This window comes from Kogia breviceps, chromosome 5, assembly GCF_026419965.1.
Source record: "Kogia breviceps isolate mKogBre1 chromosome 5, mKogBre1 haplotype 1, whole genome shotgun sequence".
Taxonomy (NCBI): domain Eukaryota; kingdom Metazoa; phylum Chordata; class Mammalia; order Artiodactyla; family Physeteridae; genus Kogia; species Kogia breviceps.
In genome coordinates, this window is record NC_081314.1 from 145,843,074 (window position 1) to 145,868,831 (window position 25,758).

Sequence of the window (25,758 nt, forward strand, 5' to 3'; positions counted from 1 at the left end):
CCACCTCCTCCATCTCCCCCCCCCCCCCCCCAGACCAGGGGTAAATTCAGGGCACACAGACTGGCCTTCCAAAGGCCGTCTCCACACCACACGTGACTGCCTCACAATCTGGTTTTCAGAAATCGGATTATTCGAGCTCATGCATACGAAAATGTAGTCTCATCGGCTTCAGAAAGGTCGGAAGAGAACTCAGCTTTATTGACGTCAAACAGAAGTTTTTTCTTCCACGTGCTCTACATACAACAGTAGCACAACACACTAAAAGCACGAGGCATATTAAAACATAGCCAGTTCTAAGCAGTCCGGATATCTCCTGTCACAGAAAAGAAGTATCCTGCCCACAGATCCACATTAACATACATGGTACGTTAACATCAATCTGTTTCACACACCAGTCCGAAGGGCATGTTTGCGTACAGGGTCGGGTCCTGCAGCAAACTGACTCTAATAATAGTATTGGGGGGGGGCGGGTGCATGTGGGACACAGGTGACAACGAAAGAACGGGTTTTTTACATCCAAGCCCGTGAGGCTGTCTCCTGGAGCCGACTCAGGGGGGGTCACACCCCAAAAGCTGAGGCCCCCGCACAGAGTAGCTGTTTGTAAAGGCGGTCAGAAACCCCCCAGGAGACCCTAAAACAGCATCACTCGGCACAAACCGCCACCCTGCCAAGACAGATGGCCGAGAAGAAAACGGTGAGGAAGGTGGTTCATCTAACTAGGTAACACTGTTCTGAGTCCGAAACCGAGGCTGTCAGTTCATTTTTCTTGACTTTCAGACACTTGACTCTGAAGTTCAAACATTTTCTGCAACAAGAAATGAACGAGGGCAGGTGGCACCCATGGCACATGTGTGTGGCCACCCGCGAGGCCTGAGTGGTGGACAAATCTGGGTGTGAAAGGGCTGGTAAGACGACTGTTTTCGCTTTAGAAACCAACCTACCAGGTCACACTCGTTGCGCAGGAAGCAGACTGTCCGATGAGACGAAAGTCTCTAACAGGTCGAAAGCGACAGCCGGCACTGTTCCCCTATTAAAGATACTCCTCCGTAGAACAAGAATTCCACGAAAGCCTTCTGGAACAGGCTTCTGCGCCTGCAGCTGCAAATGGAGAGAGAAGACGCAGCTCCTCCTGCACACCCGCCTTCCCAGCCGCAGGTGGCTCCACGCACGACGGTGGCGGGGGGAGGGGGGGCTCGCGGCCCTGTCACCGAGGGACCGACGGCAGGAGCGAGGGGTGCACCCAGACGCCTCCGAGCCACCGTCCCTCCGACACCAGGCGCACCCGTGGACGGTGGTCGCGCACGCCCTGATCAGCCTCATCGGGAGGGTGGGCAGGCGACGCCCGAGCAGACGCCGGCGCGAATCCCGAGTCAGCGGCCACCCGCCTCTCGACGGCACCCCGCAGGCGGCAGACGGGGCGAGCGGAGCGCGGCGCGGGGACAGGAGCCCCGCGGGGGCCCCGTCTCCGGGGGCGGCAGGCTAGGTCTTGCTTCGCCGGAGGAGCGTGGCGGAGGGGCCGGGGCCGCCCTGGAACTTGAGGCTCTGCAGGTTGACGTGCGCCCCGTGTCTGAGCAGCGTCTCCACCGTCTTGGCGTGCCGGCCCCGGGCGGCCAGGTGCAGCGCGCTGAGCCCCTGCTCGTCAGACAGGTCACGCACGTCGGCGCTGACGAGCTCCTCCACCACCTCCGAGTGCCCGGCGGCGGCGGCCAGGTGCAGCGCCGTCTGGTGCCGGGGCCCCCGGGCCAGCACGTCGGCCCGCTCCTCCACCAGCAGCCTGACGGTCGCCAGGTGCCCGCCGCGGGCGGCCAGGTGCAGCGCGGTGCAGCCCTCGGCCGTCACGGCCTCCCTGCGGGCGCCCCGGTGCAGGAGCAGCCTGGCGGTGCTCGTGTGCCCCGTCTCCGCGGCCACGTGCAGGGGCGTCTGCGCCAGCGGGCCGCAGACGTTGACGTCAGAGTGCAGGTCGATGAGGACGCGGGCCACGCGGTAGTGCCCGCGCTGGGCGGCCAGGTGCAGGGGCGTCCTCCCGTCCAGCGTCTGGGCGTCCACGCTCACCCCCGGCTGCTTGGCCAGCAGCTTGACGATGGGCAGGTGGCCCTGCCAGGCGGCGTAGTGCAGCGGCGCCCAGGCGTCCTTGCCCGGCAGGCCCGCGTCCCCGCCGCGGCGCAGCAGGATGCGCACGATGCCCTCCTGGCCGTGCTGGCAGGCCACGTGCATGGGCGTCCGGCCCTCACAGTCCGCCTCGTGCACCGAGGCGTTCTTCTCCAGCAGCAGCCGCGTGCTGCCCTCGTCCCCGTTCTGGGCCGCGAAGTGCAGGGCGGTCCAGCGGTCCTCGTCCGCGGCGTTGACGCTGATCTTCCGCGCCAGCAGCAGCTCCACGACGCCCCGCACCCTCTTCTCCACGGCCACGTGGAGCGGCGTGGAGCCCTTCCCGTCGGTGAGATTGGGGTTGGCGTTGTTGAGCAGCAGCCACTTGGCGCAGTCCTCCCGTCCGGCCCGCGCGGCCAGGTGCAGCAGGCTGGCGCCGCCGTCCAGGACCAGGTCGACGTCCTGGGGCTGCAGGATCTTCATCAACCTGCTCGTGTCCCCGCTCACGACGGCGTCCACGAGCTTCTTCTTCTGCACGTCGGTGGTGCCGAGGTCTGCGGGGAGAGCAGGGGCGGGGGTCACGCGGGGCTGCCTCCCCGGGCCCGGCCCGTGTTTTCTATGTGGCCCCCAACTCCCCGTGGCCTCCAGGCCGCTCTTTATCTGAAATCGCTTAAGTGCTGTGCTGTCCACGCTAGTTTAATTTAAGATCGAGAGGGGAGGCCTCGGGCAGGGCAATGAACGTCTCCGAAGCGCTCTTCTGTCCGTGTACAAAGTAAAAGTCACTGCACCCATCCGGTGGGGTCGTGATTAGATAAGGGATGTCAAACTCAGGCCCCTGCTGGCGCTCAGAAAGGGCTGCACGGGCCAGGCAGCAGCCCCCAAGCCACCGGAGAGCTGGCAGCTCCTACCCCAGGCCACCCCTCCAGGGCCCATCACCTGCTCCCAGCCCAACCTCCAAATGATGCTTCTGTCTCAGCAATATCACGAAGGACGCCTGCTAGAATAATCCTTAAAGGACTGAGTCTCCCATTTTAGAAGGACTGTTATTCATGACGAAAGGGTTAGATTTAACATAAAAATCCTATTACATTGTCGGGTTCCGATTTAAATGAAACAAGACACCCTCACGTGAAACATTTTCAAGGGGCCCTGCGCAGGAGGAGGGGGCGTGGGGTGTATTAAGAAAACGGAATCTGCCCAATGGGGACTTAGCGTTTTAACGCTGGCTTCTGAGATGGGCCAGTGATTGGTCCCTTCTAAGCACGAAGAGGTCACTTGAGGTTATCAGGCCCCGAGAGAAAGTTCTATATCTTTCTCCGTGGGAGACGGGTGCTTCTTTCTTTTCAGCCTCATCGCTGGCTGCTAACCTCCAGTCCAGCCAGGCCTTCGCCACCTCTGCGCCTCTGTAAGGAGTTTCCTCAACCCTAAGTGCCCCCTTTCATCCCAAATACTCCACTCTAAAACTTACAGGAGGTCCACGGCATCTAGGAAAAGTCCCCATGTTCCAGGAGGAGCTCCCCGATTCCCCGGGAAAAACAAGCTCCCCCTCCTCCTGGGGTCTGCACCCTTCCCACCCCCCTCTGGCCACCCCTGCACTGGAGCCGTAAGCACGAGCGAGCACATTTTCCTCAGGAAAGGAAACCTCACACGTCATCCTCACAGGCAGCAACGAGGGGGCCGTAGTGGGCACCAGCCCCCCACCCGAGGGCCACCACCTGGGACAGGGCAGGGGCAGCACCTTCTAGCGCCTTCTAGACAGAAAACCCAAGGTGTATAAACAGGACCAGGGAGTTACAAACAACCTCCAAGGACAGCTCGCCCATCAACATGCACAGCTATGGTAAATGGGAGCCCAGGAATAAGAAAGAATGGGGGTGTTTTCCCAGCACCATCTGGGAAAGGGGGTACAGGGCTGACATTACGAGAGAGAGGTCTCCAGGGAGAGGGGTTCCACACATGCACTGGGCTCCCTGATGCAACTCGAGTTCTTCAACCTGCAAAGCGGAGGTCAGCCCCTGCACCTCCCGCACAGCCAGGGGTGTGACCCACCCCTCTTACACCTAAGTGACACCCGCTCGGCCCACGCGCAGCTCTGCATTTGCACGGGCGCCCAAACCCAACAGCGAAGGGCTGCAGAGAACACAGGAGAGCCACTGCGAGGTCGGGAAGCCGGATGCCTGATCCCTCCCAGTTGCTGACACTCTGCGCGGCCCCCCGGGGCCCCGGCTACGCTCATCACTTCCCAGGGACGGGTCCTCCACTCACCGCCCGCTGCAGGCTCCCGCTCGAAGGACCAGGACAGCGACCCTCTGGAGGAGAAGGCAGAATCCACCGAGGACACGCCCGAGAGCCTCTTGCCGCTGCTTGCCGACGCGAGTCTGGACGCGGAGGAGCTGCGGCCGAGCTCCTCCGGGCCCTCGAGGGTCTGGGAGATGCCCGAGTCCAGCTGGGACAGCAGCTCGGAGAGGCTGTAGTCGTTGTCAAAGGTCGGGGCAGAGGCTCGCTTGAGCGGGCTGGCCACGGGCGCCTGCAGAGACAGCAGACGGAGGGCGTGAGGCTCCGTCCGCGAGCTGACGGGGCGGCCGGAGGAGGTGGGGAACGCGTGGGTCCCCCGTGAGCCATGCAGGGCGTTTAACTCCCGTTACCATGGTCCTAGGGGGCCCAGACACCCTGCGCCGGGCCCACCGGCGGGAGGACACACTAAGGAAAGACGATGATGGGGACGGACCACCCGTCACCGCGCTGGGCCCCGTCTGCGCGGTGACGTGGCCCCGAGTTATCCGGACAAGATGTGAATTAGCTGCAGGAGGGGAAGCCTGTGTGCTGGCCGTGTCCGCCCAGGACAGGTGAGCGCTGATACGAAACGGAGGAAGGAGATGGGCTGGGGTCCTAATAACCTGCCACCCTGCCCGGAGCCGTGCGAGTCTAGCTGGGGGGCCGCACGCGTACAAGGGTGGGGGGTAGGGGCCGAGCTACAGCGGCAGCACGGCACTCCACCCCAACCCACCCTAACGGGCCCCGCCGAAGGCACTCTCCTGCCCGGCCGCGAGAAAGGCAGAGTGGTGAGGGGTTAGAGTCTGCAGGCGACTCGCGATGCTTCCCGGTTCCTGCCCACTTGTCCCCAAACCGTCCCTCTCCTCGGGAACCGCTAAGCTCCTCCGACCTGGTGGCCTGGTGCACTGAGTCACACCCACGCGCTGGGCCTTTCTTGTCCTTATGGGGGGGCTGGGGACCAGGTCACCTTCCCTGCCCCTCTGCCCTCTGACCTCACGCACACGCCCCTTCCTGCTCAGACAGTAAACACACCATAAATGCTTACTTATCTCCCGGCCTGGCCTTACAGCACAGCCTGGGATGATAATACCAGATAACACCCAATAAAGTTAGTTTAGCAGGCTCCACTTTACAAGGCTTATTACCTGAAAGGTATTTATTTAGTTAGCACAGTTAGAATTTATCACATCCTACCTAACCTCTGTGGCACTCACAAAACAAAGCGTTTACAGGCAGAGTTAGAAAGTGGACACATCCCCAACCTCGAGGTGCAAAAAGACCCCCAGACCCCCAGAGCCCAGACCCCCTGCCCAGTCTGGCCTAGCAGGGGCCTTCAGCTCCCCTGGTTCAAAGAGCATCCAGCCGGCGGCTATTTAATGTCAAGCGTGGGCCCACTCCACCCTTTTCTAACCACAGACAGGCGATCGGGACGGGTCACTGTCAGGAAGGAAATCAACCTGAGGCCAGCGCGTCACAGACCCGCGTGCCCCCTGCAGGCTTCCGAGGCCAGCTCACCAAGGCAGCAAGCTCGAGGCCGAGCAGCTAGGGACAGGGGCAGGGGGACGGCCCAAGCCTCGGAACGGGGGGCAAGTGGTCCAGGCTGGCAGGGCATTGGCAGAAAAGAGAGACTCAACCCCCGAAGCCAAGTTAGGGGAAACCAGGCCCCCGGGAGGGTCCCCATTACCTCGGCCTCGGCCTCAGGTGGGTTCCTCACGTCTGGGTCTTGAGTCATCTCTTTTACCTCCTCGTCAGGTTTTTCACACAGGTCCTCGGTTTCAGAAGTGATTTCTTTTGGGGAGAAAACACAAAAGGGTATGTCGCCTCGACACTGACTTACACAAATGCTCTACTTAAATGTGTGACCTCGGCCTGGGACAGAAGAGGCAGCACCTGCAGCATCCAGCCTCTTGACCGGTCAGCACTGCGGCCTCCCAGGCTGCTGGCCCCCGGCCCAGCTCACGGCAACCCCGCAGGGGCCCCCATCAGCAACCACATGCAGGGTCTGGCCAGACTCCAAGCAGGCGCCACCGAGGCCCCGTTTCCCCAAGAAGCCAGACCCGCCAGAGCGCACACCCCGACGGCCCGGCTGCCGGCTCCCGGCGAGAGGCTCCCGCCTCATCCACGCTGGTCTCCCCATACGTTTTAAACGTCGTGATCCATTTCAACTGCGTCAGGATCACTCTCCTAACCGAAGGACACAGCCGTTCCCCGGGGACAAGGCCCCACGAGAACTGCAAAGAAAGCCGCAGGCCAGAGGTCGCCTCGGCCCTAAAAGATGCACTGCTGCGTCTGAACCTGCAACACCAAGAGTGGGCTCCTGAGGGCAGCGGGCCACAGCCGGGGGCGGACGGCTGGAGCTGACCACGTGGCTCCAGTCTCCCCGCCCCAGCCACAGGCAGGGGCCACAGGCGGGCATGGCCCGCGGGCGCCGGGTTCGCCCCGGTGCTCCCGTCTCTGGACAGCCTCCCCCGTCCCGGCCGTCAGCTGTGTCCCCTGGGACAGCGGCAGGACCCTCAAGCAGCGATGCCCCGGGAGCCCTCTGGGGGCACTGACCTTGGAAGCTGGGCCGCCCCTGGGGGTCCCCGCGCCAGCACCTCTGCATGAGGCTCAGGAGGCTCCCGCAGGCACGGGGCCTGGGTCTGCAGACGGGCGGCAGCTCGGGCCGGTGCCCCTTCACCACTTTCACCATGATGTGCAGGATGTTCTTCTCGTCTGCAAAGGGCAGGTGCACCGGTCAGGGCAGCCCCGTGGGGCTGAGGCAGGATTTCTTACCTCCGGGAGGATTGACAACCGTGGGGAAGTTGGGGGCGCCACCGCCGCCCGCCCAGGGGACACTGTATTTCCTTTTCAAAGCACAGAGCATTCTTTAATCCTTTACCTTGCGGGGCACGCCTGTCCTCTGTTTTGCAGGTTTTAGAAACTATCTGTGATCTACCAAATGGAATCACTGCCTTGTATCACAGAGCAGATCTTTCTGGGTGTCAAACTCAAAGGAAAACCGAGTTCAGAGGAGAAGAATATCAAACGACATAGGTTCCAAAGGGGCCCGTGCCCACCAAAGGGAGGAACACTGATAGATCGTGGAGTCACATCGCCCAGCCCCACGTGGCCCAAATTGCCCCGCAGTGGCGAGAAAGTTCTCCTGAATTCCTACCCCAAAGCGCAGGCCCCCCGGCGGGCCAGGCAATGAGCCGGCCCGAGCGACAGTGCCACCTGGCCACGCTGAAAAGGATCCAGACCACGGACCTCCACTGAGGAGGAGACGGCAGGGAGACGGGGTAACGACGTACAGCCAAAACCCTGCAAAAGACCCGGGGGCCACATGCTGACTCTGATCTGCATTCTTAGATCTCTTTGGTCAGACCAGAAAAAAGTGAGTAGCCCAGGTACTTGACTTCTCCAATAAACCAAGTCAAGGTACTGAAACCTCGGGGCCGGAAATCAGCCGGTGGGTGCGTGGCAGGGGGAGGAAACCCACAGCTCTCGGGCCGGGTGTGCTGACCCGGGGAGCATCCACCCAATGATTCTGGAGGCTGGTTGCCCCACAATGGGAACACATTTCACATGACCGAACTGTACACTTCAAAATGGTTCAGATGGTCATTTTTACGTGATGTGTGTTTTACAATCAAAAATTAGAAAATTTAAAAAACTATGTATCTGGAAATCACTACAACGGACAAACCTAGAGAGACAGAAAGTAGATTAGTGGTCATCAGGGGCTGGGGTGGGGGGAAGGGAGTGACGGCCTAACCAGCCCAGGGTTTCCTTTGGGGGTGACGGAATGTTCTAGAACCAGACGGTGGTGACGATTGTACAGCACTGTGAATGCACTTAATGCCACAATGCACAGTTTCAATGGTTAAAATGATAAAATTTATGTTACGTGTTATTATATCACACACACAAAAGAATGAGCTAGTACCTAACAAGAGTCACTGAACAGACCCCACCAGATCCGTGCCTTTCCCTGTACGTGAGCTGCACGGCAAGAGCGCCTTGTCGGCATACAAGAAAGCCTGCGACGAGGTGGGCCGTGGGTCTCTGTGCGGACCCGCTGGGCAGGACAAGGCAGCCCCGCTCCCCACCAGACGGCCCGCCAGCAGCACGGCCCAGAGCGGCCCCGGCTGTGATTCGCAGGCACTTCTGACACAGAAAAAGGACCACAGAGCACGCCCTCCACTGCTCGGGGAGAGGCAGCCGCATCACCCCTAGACACGTGCACTCACCTGCAAATGGCTTCTTCTGCGTGAGCACGCCCCAGACCACGATGGCAAAGCTGGAAGGGAACAGGCTCATCAGTGTCTGCGTGCCAGAGCCTCAAGAGAAGCCAGAGGCCCCGAACACAGCGACGAGCTTGAGGAAGACCCCCCCCCACAGTCTTCCAGAGACCCAGAGAGATCTCGAGAGGGGACACCAAGCTATCTTTCATGCATTTTTTTTTAAATGGGCAAATACTCTTATTGCGGGACAAGGCGTGTGGAAAGCTCAAATGTCAGACAACAGACAAAACTCCATCAACTGAACTATCAGTCCAAACAGCAGGAGGGGTTCCTGAAAGGAATGTCACCCTGTCCCTGGGCCATCAGCTCGTGGGGAGAACGGCGGAGTCGGCTTCATTCACACCATCTTCCTGCAAACACTGGGCCTCAAAATACCGACTACAGCTCTGGGTGTCTCGAGCCCACTGATGTCACCTGAGCGCGTGGAAAAGACGAGGGCACCGGCTGAACCTCCCAGAGCCCTTTGTGGTTGTTAGAAACGATATATACTTGTGTGTAATAAACATATGTGTGGGGGCTTCCCTGGTGGCACAGTGGTTGAGAGTCTGCCTGCCGATGCAGGGGACGCGGGTTCGTGCCCCGGTCCGGGAAGATTCCCACGTGCCGCGGAGCGGCTGGGCCCGTGAGCCGTGGCCGCTGCGCCTGCGCGTCCGGAGCCTGTGCTCCACGACGGGAGAGGCCACAGCAGTGAGAGGCCCGCGTACCGGAAAAAAAAAAAAAAAAAAAAGAACGTGTGTGTGTGTGTTACCTTTATATAATTTACATATTAATTATATATATGATTACTCTGGATATACCCTGAAAGCGCTCCATCTGGTAAAATGTAAAAATAAAAAAACAGAACCAGAAGTCCAAGCACTGAGCTACCAGCCTGCACTGGGTTAAGAGCAGCCGTTGACTGAAACGCAAGAAGGCCCCACTGAAAATTAATTGAAATCTACAAGTTCGAAAGTTGAAACTCTCAACCCCGAAATAAAGAGAGAATCTTATTTTCCCCAAACCCTACAGGTGGGTGCCCAGCGCCCTGTGCACCACTCCCTGACAGACGTCCAGCTGCAAGCCCAGCAAAGCACACGCACGGGCGGCTACGGTCAAACCAGTCGGCCAGGACTCCAGGCGGAGGCCGTGACCCAAAGGCGGGGCTCAGGGTGACAGTCACCCCGTGTGAGACAAGACCCACGATGAGCAACGAAGTGCCTGCCGGCCCCGCCCTCCTGCCGTCCTTCTCCGAGACGTCTGCGTGATTAAGACCTTCACCATTTGGGAAAAAGGAAGGCTCCAAACGATTCACGATTGATCTCGAGCACAGAGGTCCCCGGTGCCGGTCTGTGAACAGCCTCTAGGGTGTCTGTGCTCCTGTCATGCGCAAGTGACGTTAGGGCCACAGGGGACGGGATCCTGGAGCCTGAATCCACACGCAGACAGACACACAGACCGCTTGAAGCAGCAGGTTCTCTCGGCAGACGGGCTACAGAGCCCGTGTTTCCTACATCCTACAAACACCACAGCTTTCACGGCGTGGGAGCTGCCCAACAGGCTGCACGACCGGCTCTAACCGACCCCGACCACTATGGTTCTCCATCCTGGACCAGCAGCGCTCACAGCAGAGAACTCCCTCCTGTAAGCAAGTCCTGGGGTGGCCCGTACCCTCCGCCTAAAAGCCCTTTCCTTTGGACCGAACCTCTTATCTGGCGGCGCTGAGGAGGCCCTGGCAAAGCCCCCTTCAGAGCAAGAGGAATCCAGGTGCAGAGCCGCTGGCGGCCTGGGGGGCTCTGCACGCCCGACACACACCTGTACACGTCGTGCTTGGTGTCGAAGAGCCGGCTCTTCTCCCGGATGCGCTCAGGAGGGAGGTAGGCGATGGTACCGAAAAGGCCGTCCATGCTGAGGTCATGCGAGTGGGACAGCCCGTTGCACTTGGCCAGCCCGAAGTCGGAGATCTGCAACGCAGCGGCGGGAAGGAGCTCGTCAAGCTTGGCTCGCGGCCTGCTGAGTGAGGCAGCCGGGGTGGCTGCTTCGGGACGTTTTATCAGCGTGCCCTCCCCCAGGACCCCGGCAAGGTCGGGGGCAGAGGCGGTGCCCCGCCCTGGCTGAGCGGCCACGTTCAGGAATCGGCACCACGGCCCTCACGTCACCTGCACTCCCCGGCGCAGGCGGGAAGGCCCAGCCGGCCTGGGAAGAACCAAGCCTGAAACCATTAGGAGCTTGATGGACAGGGGGAAAGATTACACTTGAAGGAAGGCATTCACCGGGAGAAGGAAGGCAAGGGAGGGGGCACCCTCAGAGGCAAAGCAGTTACGCAATCGCACAGCTGGGCCGGCAGGCAAGCAGCAGCTGGTTCTTCAAAGGGAAATGCGCCTTCAGAAGCCCTTTAAAGCGAGTAAAACACACCCTGCCAACCTCCGCGGGGCCTTCTGTCCTCCACCTGGAACGTTCTAGGAACAGACACTTGCTGGCTCCAAACGACAGGTGTGACATACATCCCCTCCCCGCTGCAGGGCCCACCGGCCCAAGGGACACCCGAACCCGGCAGCTCGGGCCCCATACACCTCTACCTCCTCTGCGTCTCCTTAGGCCAAGGCGTCCTGAAGGCTCAGGGGAACCCGCATGGGGGAAGTCACCGCGGGGCGCCCGCCCTCCCCCCAGCAGCCCGGGGTGTGAATCAGAGCCCTCAGAGGCGATGAAACGCCGTGTGGGATTCGGCCACACTCTCTGGCATTAAGGGACTCAGCGTCCACGTGGAAAACGGCCCCTTCGTAAATTCTCCTCCGAGGCGCGTGGGTTTCTCTAAGCCGTCTAATTAACTCCGGGCTGCCCTCAAACACACCTCTGGAGTGATGCGAAATGCGGCTGAGTCGGGCCTTTAGTTCTGGGCTCGCCTGCCCACAAGGTGAGCCGGGGGCCTGGCGTCATCACCGCCGAGCAGGGCAGGTTTGGGGCTGGGGACTCGCTCCTTCAAGGGGTCTCTGACCACATCTGCGGGGGGGCGGGGGGGTGGGAAGACAGCCTGCGACACTGAGCCCGGCCCCCAACTTCTGCAGTCAGGCTCTTCCCGAGGGGGGCCGGCCTGGCCATTTCGGGGTCCCCAGCAGTGGTCCGTTCTCTGACCTCCAAGAAACTTTCCACTCGGGAAAGGGAAGTGCCAGTTCCCCAGAACGAACCCATCACCCCGACCCCGCAGCTCGGGACCGGGCACAGAGTAACTAACGCAAGGTAACAGGTGGATGAGCGGGCAAGTTTCAGTACCAAACTCCCAGCAGCGTGGACGTGTCAGATTTGGGACTGAGGACGGACAGAGATGCAGGGGTCCTGGCACCTGGTGCCCCACCCCCACGCTGGCAGCCTATTCTTCTTATTTCTGCTCTTTTCAGGTGCAGCCAGCTGCTTCAAGATACACACTTGACGAAAAGAAAATGAGCCTAAATTCTACATAAAAGCTCCGGCATCAAAAGGCAAACCGAGAGGTGAGAATTCTCTGATGGCCACCGACCCTCGGCCCGCAGGATTTCTCCACCTGCCCTGTCTCACCTGTCCTGCCCAGGGAGGGCCTGCCTCGTCTGCCCCCGGGTTCCCAGACAGTGGGACAGTGTGGCAATCCCCGAGAACAGCAAGCGCCCTATAATTTACAAACAAACCCGCACTTAGCGTCCGCCTCGGTACTGCCCAGAGCCAGTGCTCACAGGGGCCCCCAAGACGTGGCCCTTCCCCTGCCGGGCCCAGCTGGATGAGACTAACAGAGACGGACAAAGGGCCGGGTCAGGGCTGTGCCGCACGCCTTGGACTGAAAGGCCATTCTGGACCACAGAGGACAGGACCCTGGGTACCCCTCTGAATACAGCCTGGTCTGGGCAAAGTGGGCCCCAAGTATAGCTTGAGATTTTAAATCGAGTTATTCCATTATCAACTTGAAATGGGTTTACTACTGACACTAAAATTAATATTTTAGTAGTGATATTTAGCATACTTAATATTAACCTCACGTATTAATATTAAAGTGTCTTGAATACACTTTCCAAAAACAGGTGGTTGCTGTGAAATTTTCAGTTCCAATCATCCTATGTATGGACAAAAAATGTAGCCTCCAGGGACCAAGGGAAGGGGGTGGAGTGACAACTTAGGATCGTATTTCAAGATTCCAGATTACAGTTGTATTACTAAAAATAACCATCAACTAAAAACCGCCCAGAAATCCAGAGGCCGACTTAGAACCTCAGATGAGGCTCCCGCTGAGCTGTTCCTGAGGATGAAAGAAATGCATCCTGTGCATATATTTTCTGCTTGTTTGGGGCTGTGCACGGTGACTGCCCACCTGGTGAAGGAGTCACAGGGCTTCCCTGGTGGCACAGTGGTTAGGTATGTGCCTGGCCACGCAGGGGACACGGGTTCGAGCCCTGGTCCGGGAAGATCCCACATGCCGCGGAGCAGCTAAGCCCTAGCACCACAAGTACTGAGCCCACGCGCCTAGAGCCCGCGAGCCACAACTTCTGATGCCGCGTGCCTAGAGCCCGTGCTCCGCATCAAGAGAAGTCACCGCAATGAGAAGCCCACGCACTGCAACGAAGAGTAGCCCCTGCTCGCAGCAACTAGAGAAAGCCCATGTGCAGCAGCAACGAAGACCCAATGCAGCCATCAATCAATCAATCAATCAATTTATTTATTTATTAAAAAAAGAAAAAGGAGTCACAGAAGTGCATTCCCGACCTTTGGGAAGGAGGGGCCGGTGGCCTGGCCACCTCCTCGGAGCTGCAGCGTCCCCGCCCTTCCTGCCAGTGGAGAATGCTCCCAGCCACCCCAGGTCCTTATTAACAAGCCACCTGGTCCTTTAAGGAATGTTCACCAGCTTCCTAAAGCTGCCACGAAGTGCCAGGCCTGCCAAGCCAGGGGCTGACAAGCGGAGGAGGAAGAAGGCGCTCAAAGCGAGGAGCCCCGGGAGCCAACGCAGAAACGACCACAAGGACGTCAGCCCCGGGAGCCAACGCGGCACTCAGCGCCCTACTGGGCGAGCGTTAGGTCCTACTGTGTACCCAGCACCGGGGACCACCCCTGGAGGAAGGCCAACGTTCAGGCGTGGACAGGACAGGAGGAGACTATGTACTGGCCACTCCCAGCACCCAGAGCACCAGCCCTCGCCGAGCATCGCCCACAGGCCAGGCGAGGAGCCCCCCAGAAACAGGCCACCACCCCGCCTGCCAGGGACAGAGCGCGCGAGGGCTGTGCTGCCGAGGAGGACGTCACCGTGGTCCTCAAAGGGCGGGCCTCCTGCCCCAAACATCCCACATGGCTGTTAGGAGAGCGGCCGGACGGTGGGAAGGGGGTGAGCTGAGATATAGGCCCACCTGGGCCAACTGCACTCCGTGACTCTGAAAAGACCGCTCAAAGGGGTGGGGTGCAACCAGCGGGGTCTCCCTAAGAAAGGCACGTTCTAGTACAATGGCGCCTCAGCATCCTTAAAGACGAGTGGAAGCCCTTCCCACACCCTGCACCCCAGTCCAACTGTGCCTCCTGCTTCCCCTGCCCCTAAAAACCCAGCACGTGCCGTGACTTTTCTTGGGTCGCTTCCTCCTCCTAAAGGCCCTTCTGCAGGTGCCCCTACTCCTGACTGGTCCTCTCCGAAGACCAGTCCCGTCCAGTGACACCCTCCCCCGAGCTGGAGCTCCAGGGACTCCTCTCCCACTGCACCCCAGGGGCTGTCTGGACACCTACCGCCCGCCAGCCCCTCTGCCCTCGTGCGCCACTGCGCGCCACCCGTGCCGTCTGTGAGCATCGCAAGCACGGCAGTGGGTCGGGTGGGAGACCAAGGGCTCCAGGGCCGCAGAACCTGGTTCTCAGCTCTGCTCAACCACATAGAGCTGGACAGCGCTGGCCCTCGACTTAACCCCTCCGAGCCCCGGCTTAGCAGGAGCCACCGTCCACGGGAACCTCCCCTGGCACACGGAGCAGCTCCCGGAGACGGGCCTCTGCACACAGTGGGGACCCATCCTCTCCTCACCTCCCCTGGATCGCGCTCATTCAACTTTGAGATCGAAGGGTTCGCTCTGACTTGGTGCCCACGGACCCCACGCTCCTAGTCACAACTCTGCGATGTTCGTCGGGGGCAGAGTCCACTGTGAAGCCAGCGCCCCGACCAGAGGAAGCAGGACTGCAGGGACGCTAGAACTCAGGAAGACTGGGAACCACCCACTCGTTGTCTGTTCCCTCAATTCCCCGCTTCACTTTAGCGGGAGGGCACTTCCAGCTTCTGATAAAACCTTATTCTCGAAGGACACCGCCTTAAGGACACCTTGTTGTTAAGTGTCCGACGTGGAAACCGACTCCCCCACCGGTCACAGGCTGGCTCAGCCGGGGTGCTGTACCTGCCGCAGAGGTGGGGTGCAGGGGGGTGGCTGCGTGCGTACCCCGGGCCCAGCCCTCCTTCCGCAGGTAAGGATGCTGAGGAGTTGGAGGGGACCCCGGCCACGGCGTGTGGCCCTTCCTGACCCGCCCTCCTGACGGACTGGGCGACCTCAGCAGGTGGGTGAGCCTAGAACCCATGTCACTGAGTGGGAAAGCCACGGCTAGTGCCCCCCACGGTGCGACACGATGGCCCTCCAAGGGAGAGACATCTTCAAAGAAACACAAACCTACCACACTAACAAGGGCCAATTCCAAGGGGGCGGCACCTGATTTTACTTATATTATCCCTCGTGCTTTTCTATTTTGTAAACTTATCAAAAAAAAAAGATCAGAACTCACAGGCCTTGAAGGAAGAGAACAGAATGAGTCCCTCCAGGGCCTCTCTCCACATCACGCCGCAGCCCCCCTTTCCGAGCACCCCAAGACTCCCATCACCTTGAGCCCGGGAGCCACCAAGGGGAAACAGGCTGACCCAGCCCCACACGGAGACGGCAGAGCCGAGGTCCGCTTCCCCATCTGATTTTGTGAGACGGCCAAGAAGACCAGAACCCACAAACCCACAGTGTCTTTTGCCAGGGTGCCCAGAACCTAGAGTCCTGATCCAGGACTTGGGGGGGTGACCCCTGTTCACAAGAGTCCATTTTCCAGTTACACATCTGGGGCGTTTATACCAGCCCCACATGGCAAGACTGGGGATCCAGACGCCGAGAGAGGCCTCTGCTTTGAGTTTTCCCGCAAGGGAACCACCTCCTCTTCGGCCCACTTGCTGGCCCTGTCCCAGCCCCGCGGCCCCCCACCCAGGGCAGCCATCACTCCGGCCACCTGGTCCCCTCAAGTCCCTACCTTGACGTGGTAGTGGGCATCCAGCAGGATGTTGGCGGGCTTGAGGTCCAGGTGGAGGAGAGGCGGGGACATGCAGTGCAGGAAGTTCATGCCCACGGCCGTCTCGTGGATGATGCGGAAGCGCAGGTCCCAGGGCAGCGGCTCGGAGGCCAGCAGCTTCTCCAGGGAGCCTGTCTCCATGTACTCCATGACCAGGCCCACGGGCTCCTGGCAGATGCCGTACACGGGCAGGATGTAACGGAACTTGGCCATCTCCATCTTCTTGGCTTCCTCCAAAAGTTCCATGCGCTCCCTGGAAAAGTTCAAAGACGTGAGGAGCGTGTGTGCGGCAGGCACCCGGCCACAGGCACAGGAGATAAGCAGCTCCACACGGCCGAGAAAAGTACTGAAATGCACGTACACATATGTACAAGTGCACGTATGCACGTGCACACACACGGAACTCACTTTAATGTCACATAACTAAATTCTAGGCCTTGCCACGTCTTCAGTCCGTGGTCATTCAAACGCATCTACGCGTCGTGGGGTTGTAAGCGGGGAGGAGTGGGGCTGCAACCGTTATCTGAAAACCCTCAGGTAGCACTGAGCCAGTGCAGGCTCTGAGCTTCGGATGAGGAGGCCGACGCTGACAACCCCTTCTCTTGGGATGACGGAAGGACGTTTAGGTTTGACCAAAAGCTTTAACGAATTATCCACCCAAAGAGCCCAGCCCCCTTCTTTGTGAAGCCCGTCACTCTAGCTGGCCCCATCGTTCCTGAACCCTAACCCCACACTGAAATTAACGGAGCACTGCTCTAAAGCAGGGTCTGCAGACCGCTGCCCAAGAGCCACCTTCTTTTTAAAACCATTATTTAAACTGCAGTAAAATGTACGTAACATGCTGTCTAACGCCGTAACCATTCGCAAGTTGCAATTCACGGGCGTCACATCCGTTCACGACGTTGTGTGACCAACACTACACACTCCACCCAAAACTCCGTCGTCATCCCAGCAAAAACTCTGGACCCGCTCAGCAGGAACCCCTCCTTCCAGCCCCCGCTCCCAACCTCTCCTCCACTTTCCGTCTATGAATTTGCCTGCTCTCGGGATCTCACGTAAGTGGAATCGTGTAACATCTGTCCTTTAGTAACTGGCTTATTTCACTCATCATGTGGTGTCCAGGTCCATCCACGCTGTAGCACAAACCAGAACATCACTCCTCTTATGGCTGAACATCACTCCACTGCAGGAACATACCGCGCTGTGTTTATCCGCTGCTCTGTGGGTGGACGAGACACTTGGGTCACGTTCACCTTCCGGTTACTGAGACTCATGTTGCACATTTATACACACAGGTGTTCACGTCCCTGCTTTCAACTCTTTTGGATATGCACCGAGGCAGAGTTGCCCGGCCACGCGGTCCTTCGGTGTTTAACCTTTTGAGCACCTGCCAAACTGCTGTCCACAGCCAGCCCCTATTTTGTAACAAAAACTGACTGGATGGCAGCCTCACCCATCCACGTCCACAGGGCGGAGGTTGTCTCCACACTCGCGGCAGAGATGCGTAGCTGCGGCGCAGACTCCGTGGCCTGCAGAGCCGGAAAGGTCTACTCTCTGCCCTTCACAGAAAGTCTGCCAACCCCTGGTCTAAGGTCGCTTCCTGGTGCAGCCTTTACAGACTAGCATCCAGGGCCTTGCTCGGTGCCCAGCCTGCTGGACAGTCAGAAACTACCACGGGGCTTCCCCGGTGGCGCAGCGGTTGAGGGTCCGCCTGCCGATGCAGGGGACGCGGGTTCGTGCCCCGGTCCGGGAGGATCCCACGTGCCGCGGAGCGGCTGGGCCCGTGAGCCGTGGCCACTGAGCCTGCGCGTCCGGAGCCTGTGCTCCGCAACGGGAGAGGCCACGACACTGACAGGCCCGCGTACCGCAAAAAAAGAAAGAAAAGAAACTACACAGAAATGAGTCTGTTTCTTACTGATCTGACCTCCTCTCTGAGACCGCAGCTCACTCCCAGGCTTCCTTTACACGTATGAAAACACTTCCCAGGGAGGAGGCCACCTGCAAGGAGGAACCACGCCGCACTGTTTACCAAGTTCTGTGGCAACCTGCTCTGCCTGCGGTGGGCTCAGCTGGACAGGACCACAGCGCCCCTGCCCGCCCATCCAGCCCCTGCATATGGGAGGGGGAGTCCCCCCCAACCCTCCCCCAGGTGAGCACTGGCCAAGGCGGGTGTCTCAGGGAGAGGATCCCCGGGTGCAGACCAGTGGTTCTGCCCTGGCGGCGACTTTGCCTCCGGGGCACATCAGGTACCACCGCTGGCATCCAGAGGGTAGAGGCCAGGAGCGCCCCCTACACCTTGCAGTGCACAGGACGGCCCCCCTGGGCAAAGACTTACCCAGCCCCAAATGCCAACAGTTAAGCCTGACAACCACTGGAACAGAGCTCACGCATCTTCAGCCAAATTTAAAATAAACCACTAAAGGGACTGCCCTTGCGGTCCAGTGGTTAAGACTCCGCACTTCCACTGCAGGGGCTGCCGGCTCGATTTCTGCTTGAGGAGCTAGGATCCCTCATGCCCATGCCGTGCGGCCAAAACAAATTTTTGTAAATAAACCACTACAGTCTGGAATCACCCACCTAAGTGCTCCCAGCAATTACTTTAATTTTCATCTGCATCTAATTAAAATTCATTCATTAACAAGTATTTCCTCTACATGTTAGAACTGAGGACAAAAGAGACCCCTTCCCTGCGCCTCCAGGATATTTACCTTCCAGGGGAGAAGGTGGAAAATCACCCCTAAAAAAAGAAGTGCAGTTAAAATCCAAGTTCTTTGAAGGAGAAGTACAGGGACCCAGGGATGTTTAATAAAGGGGGGTCCCTGGGCAGAGAGGGCAGCAGCGAGGGCTCGTGAGGTCACAGTCCCACGCCTGCACCGGAGCCCCAGGCCGGGCACAGCAGGGGCAGGGCGGCCACGAGGCGCTCAGGGTGGTCACGGGGCCCTGGCTGCCAGAAGTGCAGAGAGAGGAAGCTGGTGCACGCACGGCCCATTTTCGAGGGAGAATCGTTAAGGCCTGGTGACTGACCGGACGTGGAGGGGAGGGAGGTGGCAGGGTGACCCTAGATGTCTACTGGGAATCACCGGGCGGCTCCCCACGTATGGAATCAGCAGGAGCGGGGCAGGCAGGGGGCGAGGGGGCCAGGACGTTGGTTCTGAACCGGCTTAAGGAGCAAAAGAATCCCCCGGGCCTCAGGAAAGTGCGACAGGTATCAGGAGTGAATCACGACGTGACTATAGAATAAAACTGGGCTTAGCATGACGGGCTCTCTTAGCGCTCTGGTCAAAGGGCCAATTAACGGAAAACACAATGTCCACAAGAGGCCCGGGCGTGGGGGTCCCCGGGCCGGGCTGAAGAGTGGGTTCAGGTGCCTGGCCCAGGCCGGCCAGCGCCGGCTGCAGCCACAGTGCTTGCTGGGTTCCAGGATGACATGCAGGCAGACCCCAGCGCTGTGCCCCGTCCCGAGGGACATCTGAAAGAGGAAAGGGCTGCATCAAGCAACATTTCAAATAAGGGTAGTCATTTAAGGAGAGAAACCGGCCCCGCCGGGCCCATCTCCTTTCTCCTCCCGGGAAGGCCTCACGTCACCTACACTGACCAGTTCAACTACAGCCCTAAGGCTCTCTCCCAAGCTGGCGTGGTGGGGGTCAGTACCGCTGCCACGCTGTTTCCTATTTTAAGAATCAGTTTGCGACCTGTCTGGCCTTTGTTCTCTTTTAAAGTGGCCGCTGTGCCACCGCTCCCCACCAGCGTGAGTCTAGCACACTGCGCCCACGCGGCCCTGGCACGGGTCCGGCCGCAGGATGGACAGAGACCCGCTCCCGCCGGGAGACCACGGGAGGATCCGTCCAGGCCCGCAGGCTTCCAGGTGCTACGGGTTCCGGAGTTACAGGCCGGCCACCCCCAAGGCTGGCTTTTTTCCGATTCCAGCAGACATTCCGAGAAGCAGCTGGACAGACAGCTGAGGAGGATGTCGATTACACTGAAGCTGAAGGTCTCATTAAGTGAGGCTCCATTCGTCCAAAGGGCTACATACGCCAGAGCCAGGTGACTTCTGACGGCTGAGCTCACTAGACTCAGAAGAGCGGCTGGCGGGAGAGCCCCACCCCAGCGCACCCAGGTCAGCAGGTCCTCGGCTCTCTCCCCTGCCCCGGGCCCTCCCCACCGCACTGAGAGCCCATTTCCCTTAGTTTAAAGAAAGGGGGGCGAGCCACTGCAGCTGTCTGCTTCAGAAAGCTGGCCACAGCCGGAATGCTCTCAGACAGCCCGCACCCTTTCCGGAAGCAACACCAGGCAGCTCGGTCCGCGGACCACACATCCCAGGACAGCTTGTGGAGGAAGGCCAGCTATCCTGGAAGATAAGGCCTTGTTTCCAGGACAAATCACCTTCTCCGTGACCGCTCAATCAGAAATGCCTAAGAGCCGAGGACCCCGCCGTGGCTGCACCCCTGGGGCGAGGAAGGAGGTCCCAGGATCACCCAGCAGGGGGTTCCAGGGGACCCCCCAGGGAGCCCCTCACTCAGGCCTGGGGAGTGGGTTGGCCGGGCCCCCTAACCGCCCTCTTTGGTCGCGTTCAGAAGGGTCGGCACAAAAAATGTTCACCCCGTTTACATTCTAGTAACCACTGAGCCGAAATCCAGGCCACCCCATCCTCTAGGCCTTCCTTCAGCTACCCCCAGGATACCCCCCAGTACCCACTCCCCCCGCCTACTCCGCAGCCAGCAGCATCAGCAATTCCATAAGCCTGCGCTGGGCCCTCTCCGGGCGCTGCTGGAGGAGACGGGAAAGTGCTTCTCACCCAGAATGAAACCACCACTGTGTCAATTATTTTTTAAAATATATTTTCCTCGGAGCGGTGTTTCCGGTTTATGCCAACGACAGCACAAAGGAACTGGAGACGGATTACTGCGATGACTATTATCACTTTAGCACCTGAGGGATTTTCAAAGCAGTCCCAGAGCCCAGGTGTGGGAGGGGGCCGGGGGGCTGCAAGAGCCCAGCCTCCTCACAGCCGCACCATCAGCATCAAATCCCACTCCACCCGGTGACGAGTAGCGTTCCAGGCCACCTGAGCCCACGGACATCAGTCTCCATTAACACAAGAATGGTAACGTGCTAAAAGCGTGTCTACCATTAGGCACAATTCGGTAGGGCTGGCGTCATATTTCTCCTCTGTAATCATTCCCATCACGCCTCCCTTCTCCCATTTGGGGAAGGGTTGCTAATTCCGTTTCCCAGCAGGAATGGGGAGAGCCCCCCTGCCCCACCCCCTGCCCCACCCCTCTTGGTCCGAGATGGAAAATCTAGGCATTAACAGGACCAAGTCGGGGTTCAATGTGTTAAAGATACTTTCTCAACAGCACTTACATCCATTCAATTTTTCTTCCCAATGGAGGCTGGCCAAAGCACACTTCCCCCACCCCGGGGAGGGCCTCGGGGTAGGGAGATATGAGAAACCTCACGAGACTGGAGACTGATTATTTCTAAAGGACACTTTCTGGAGAAGCGGCGGGGTTCTCCTCCAGGCTCAGTCACAAATTCCAAAGACATCCAGCCGGCGAGGGAAGCTCTCTGGAGGCATGTACCTCGGAAGGGGGAGAAAACGGGCCCTGGGACAGGCCTGCTGCAAGAGGAGAGGCAGGAAACTACGGGACGGGGAGAAGGGTCGGGCTATATAGGGAAGGGTGCCCGGTAACAAAGCGCTCTTCAGAGGGAGGAACGTGGGAACCACCTGTGGGAAAAGGCAGCAGGAAAAATGGTTTAATCACTTGTTACTGATGCCTCCAGCCAGGCCTTCTCACTGTGCACCAATCCATTTATGCCCCCAGGGAGCCTGCGAGGGGTTCCCACACTGCTATTTCTAAAACTGACAAGAACCGGGCTTGCCCAATTGTCAGCTCTGTGCTTCCAAACCCGGGGTCTGCCCGGGCTCGCCCTGACTGGCCGCGGCCGATCACCAGCAGCTCAGTTACCCTGGGCCTCCTCTTAGCCAGGGGCTGCGGGCCGGAGGATCGGGCCTCCAAGGCTGAGTTCTCACCTAAATGGGAATGCCCCCGCCCCCCAACTAGACTCCAGCCGACCCCTCACGATCCCCTAATGAGGGTCAGCCAGGGTGGCTACAGGTCTCCCCAAAGCTCCCAGATGTGCAGTGAGGGGAGGGAGTGCAGATCAATGGGGTGTCCGTTGGAAACTCGGCGGGGGTGCCCCTTGGAAGCCCCTTGGCAGGAGTCTCTCTGCTCTCTGGGAACTTCAAGGGGTATCTGGGACAGGGCAGCCCCTGACCTTCCCCACCCAGAAGTACCTGCTCACATGGCCTGGGGCAGCCTCTGCTGCTCCGAGGGCCGGGGTGGGTGCTGGGGATGAGGTCCTGCTGTGGTCACGGGGTGGCAGGATGGCTGGGGCCAGGAGCCCCCAGCCTGCCCAGAGGGAGAGGCAGGCGATGACAAGGAGCCTGACCCACACCTGTACGGGCGGTGGGTCCCTATGTAACCAGCGCAGGAGGCCCTGGAAAAGCAAAGGTCATGCCCTCATGGCAGGGGTGAGAGGCGCCACCCTTCAAACAGGTGAGACAAGGCTTAGCCGGGAGGGGTACCGGGCTGAGGACTGCACCAGGGAACCCCAGTAAAATCTTATTCCCCACTCCAGGGAACATCTTGCAAATAGAAGGGTCAAGATGGGAGGCAGCTCCTCAAAGGAGCACCGAGGCCACAACCTGCCAAAATCTGGCAGGACGGGGAGCACAGCAGCCATTTCCAGATCTAGAGGAAACCCTGCAACACAAGCAGCTCCTCCTGCGCCACGGCGGACACGACACAAGTGTCTACTGGGAATCTCAAACCAGAGAGAGTCAATAATTAACCTAGAAGGCTCTTCTTTACAAGGAGCAGAGGTTTGACCACCGTCTCAATCAGAGAACCCAGCTCCTGCTGCTAACACAGACCGCCAGCCTGCTCCACCCAGCCTGGCAAAGTGCAAGAGGTGAATCTCTTCCTGTTAGGCAATGCTGACCTCTACCCAGCTGTCCAGTACATGCCACCACCTGCCCATTTGGGGCAGGGCGGGAAAGCCTTCCAGGTAAAGGACAAAAACACTTTGCAACCAGGCAATGCAAGATCCTAAGTGGCCCGCCTCACGTGGAGAAACCCCACCTCCAACTGGGCCACCCAAGAAACAAGGGCCTGGTCGCTGGAAATAACAGATCCTGAGGGTGCAGGATGCTGAGTCAGCCTGGGGACGTGCTTGTTTACGAGGCTCTTCCGATACAAGACGTTGGTGCTAAAACCTGCGCCGATGAAGAGAACTCTGGCCAGCAGACTCCAGCCGGCAAATAAATGTCCCCGAGAGCGTAAAAATACCCACACAGCGGCAGGAGTCGTGCCTTTCAGGCTCTAACTAGTGACTGGCATTCAAAGAGGTTTGGATTTCATCAAAATAGCCACCGAGCCCCTCCCGGCCTGAGAAGTTCCTGGAATCCGAGGGAGGCACAGCTTCACAAGCAGCTCACCTTTGCATTAGTGACATCTGCGTGACACTCGTCACCACTCTACTGAAGTTTCCAAGAGACACTGTGCTTGAGGCTTAGAGCAAAAAGCCACCAACAGTTCTGCTGGATAACCTCCCAGGCCAGGATGAAAACACTAAGTGCGCGGGGGCTGCCTCCTCTCCGGGACCTGAGGGGGCACATGCTGCAATCCTCTGCCACGCACACAGCCAGCCCAGAAATGAGCACCCCCACAATGGTGGTGGTGAAAAGCTGGAGTTTGGAGGCCCCAGCGCTCAAGAAGCCGAGGATTAGAAACCAGGTCTCTGAGACAGCAAAGGAGCCGCTTTTCTGAGTCCGTGTCTGTTCGGGGCTTGACTGTACAGGGGGCTCTCCACACAGAACACAAACACCACACACCTTCCATGCAGAAGGCAAACTTCATCAAAGGATAGGTCATTTAAATGCGCTCAACCGAAGCTTATAAATTATTAAAACGCAACCGTAAATAGTGAACACCCCTCACCCAAAAAGAGCTACTTCTCAAGACTCTCCTCCCACCCCAACCCTAAAATTATACACACAGACCACAATCCACCGACCGAATTTAACTGGGGCAGCTCTGGTCCTTTCCAACTGGCTTCTTTAACGTGAGCACCTCTGTTACCGAGGGACAGGCAGGTGGCCTCCCAGTTTGGGGATGGGGAAACGGGTCCAGGAGGGCACTCTGGTCCAGCCATACGTAAGTGCAAGGCCGCTCCTCAGAGGCTCGGCCTCGAAATTAAGCCAGCTAAAACGAGAGGGTAGGGCCAGAGAGCGCTGAATGTTGGAACCTGGCCCCCCGGGCCGCCTGCCGGACCCCACGGCCAGGCCCAAGCCGGGTAACGCCGACGCTCAAGTACTTTCCCGGACGCCGAGGAAACCTGGCCAAGCCAAGCCAGGGCTTCCGACCGAAATAATTACCGTCTTACACCAATTTGTGCTCCAAAGTAAATTACTAAGTAAGTCGAACGGAGTCTAACTCACAAAGCCCAGATCCCCACACAGCACTTTTTCTAAGCCGGGCGCAAACCGCAGCGCCCGGGTGGGTCCAGGGAGGCCCGGACGCGCCTCCGAGGGGCGCGGGTCCAAGTCGCAAGGTGAGCCCGCGACCCTGAAAATCCGGGGCTCACCGGAAGCCAGGTAACAATGCCGGGCGCTAATCACCGTCTCAGGCAAACGCGGCTTCCCGAGGCTCCCCGTAGGAGCCGCAGCCCGCGGCACCGGCGTGAGCTGTTAGACCCGGAGCTCGCCAAACCAGCCCCAACGTCCCTCCGGCCGAGCGAAAGGCGCGGACCCCGCCGGGGGCTCACGGCCTCGCCCGGGGCTCGGTTCTCCTTCCGAGGCTGCCCCCGAGGCGACTCAGGTGGAGAGAACGGGAACGCCCGTAATCCAAGCACCCCGGCCCCGGCCCGCCGCCGCGCGCCGCTGTGAGGCCGGGCCACGCCGGCCGCCCCAGCGCCGCCGCCCCCGCCCCCGCCCGGGCCGCTGACCTGTCGTCGACGTGCAGGCTCGGCGAGCACTTGATGGCGAGCCACGTCTTCCAGTGGACGTGGCGCACCTTGTACACCTGCCCGAAGCCGCCCGAGCCGACCTTCTCCCAGCCCGCGAACTCGCCCGCGTCGAACGTGCGCAGGAGCCCCAGGGCCCACGGGCTCCGGCTCTCGCCCTCCATGGCGCGCGTCTAGCCGCCGCCCCGCGCCGCCGCGGCAGCCCAGGTGCCCAGGTGCACGCCCCGCCCACTGACGTCACGTCCGCAACGCGCCCCGCCCCCCCGGGCCGGGTCGCAGCAAAAAGACCCGAGGGCCGGTGAGGACCAAGCGCTGTCTCCCCGGGTGCGCTGCGTGAGAAGGCACGGGCGCCGCGGGCGGCTGTTGACCTGCGTGTGCGCGTGTGTGTGTTTAGATGATTGTAGAGTCATGTGCAGTTGTAAAAAATCATGCACTCTTCTACCAAATGTTTCCCCAGTGCTATCATTTTGCAAAACTTTGCAAAAAAGGAAAAAAGTAGATACTTAGATACAATCCACCGGTCTTATTCAGATTTCCCCAATGTTATTTGTCGTTGTCAGTGAGTAAGAAGTTCTATACAATGCGATCACCTGTGTAGGTTCGTGTATGTGTCACTACAGTCAGTTTATGGGACATTACATCACGTGAGAACCCACCCGTGGCCCTTTTATAACCGAACTCCCAAGCCCCGTCCGCCACTAATCTTTCTTCTATTTCTAAAATTGTATTATTTCAAAATACATTATGTTTGCACACAGGAATCACATAGCGTGGGAGATTTTGGAATTGGCATTTTGCACTCAGCGTAATTTCC

General features: G+C 59.3%; 1 protein-coding gene across 1 annotated transcript; it reads right to left on the bottom strand.

Annotated features, from left to right (window-relative positions):
* Positions 1–208: 208 nt before the first annotated feature.
* RIPK4 (receptor interacting serine/threonine kinase 4) lies at positions 209–25,108 on the bottom strand. Its single transcript, XM_059064918.2, has 8 exons — positions 24,927–25,108; positions 15,879–16,170; positions 10,434–10,582; positions 8,589–8,638; positions 6,913–7,071; positions 6,044–6,147; positions 4,351–4,612; positions 209–2,639 (listed from the first exon to the last, which is right to left on the bottom strand). The coding sequence occupies exons 1-8, from the start codon at positions 25,106–25,108 to the stop codon at positions 1,480–1,482; spliced, it is 2,358 nt and encodes a 785-aa protein (XP_058920901.1). The 3' UTR covers positions 209–1,479.
* Between the last annotated feature and the right edge of the window lie 650 nt (positions 25,109–25,758).

Excerpts from the sequence above, each read along its gene's own strand:
- RIPK4 (XM_059064918.2), bottom strand. The coding sequence starts at position 25,108 with ATGGAGGGCGAGAGCCGGAGCCCGTGGGCCCTGGGGCTCCTGCGCACG. Across the intron at positions 10,583-15,878 it reads ATGCCCACTACCACGTCAAG|ATCTCCGACTTCGGGCTGGC; the intron begins GTAGGGACTTGA and ends GCTGCGTTGCAG. Across the intron at positions 7,072-8,588 it reads GCAGAAGAAGCCATTTGCAG|ACGAGAAGAACATCCTGCAC; the intron begins GTGAGTGCACGT and ends TGCCCTTTGCAG.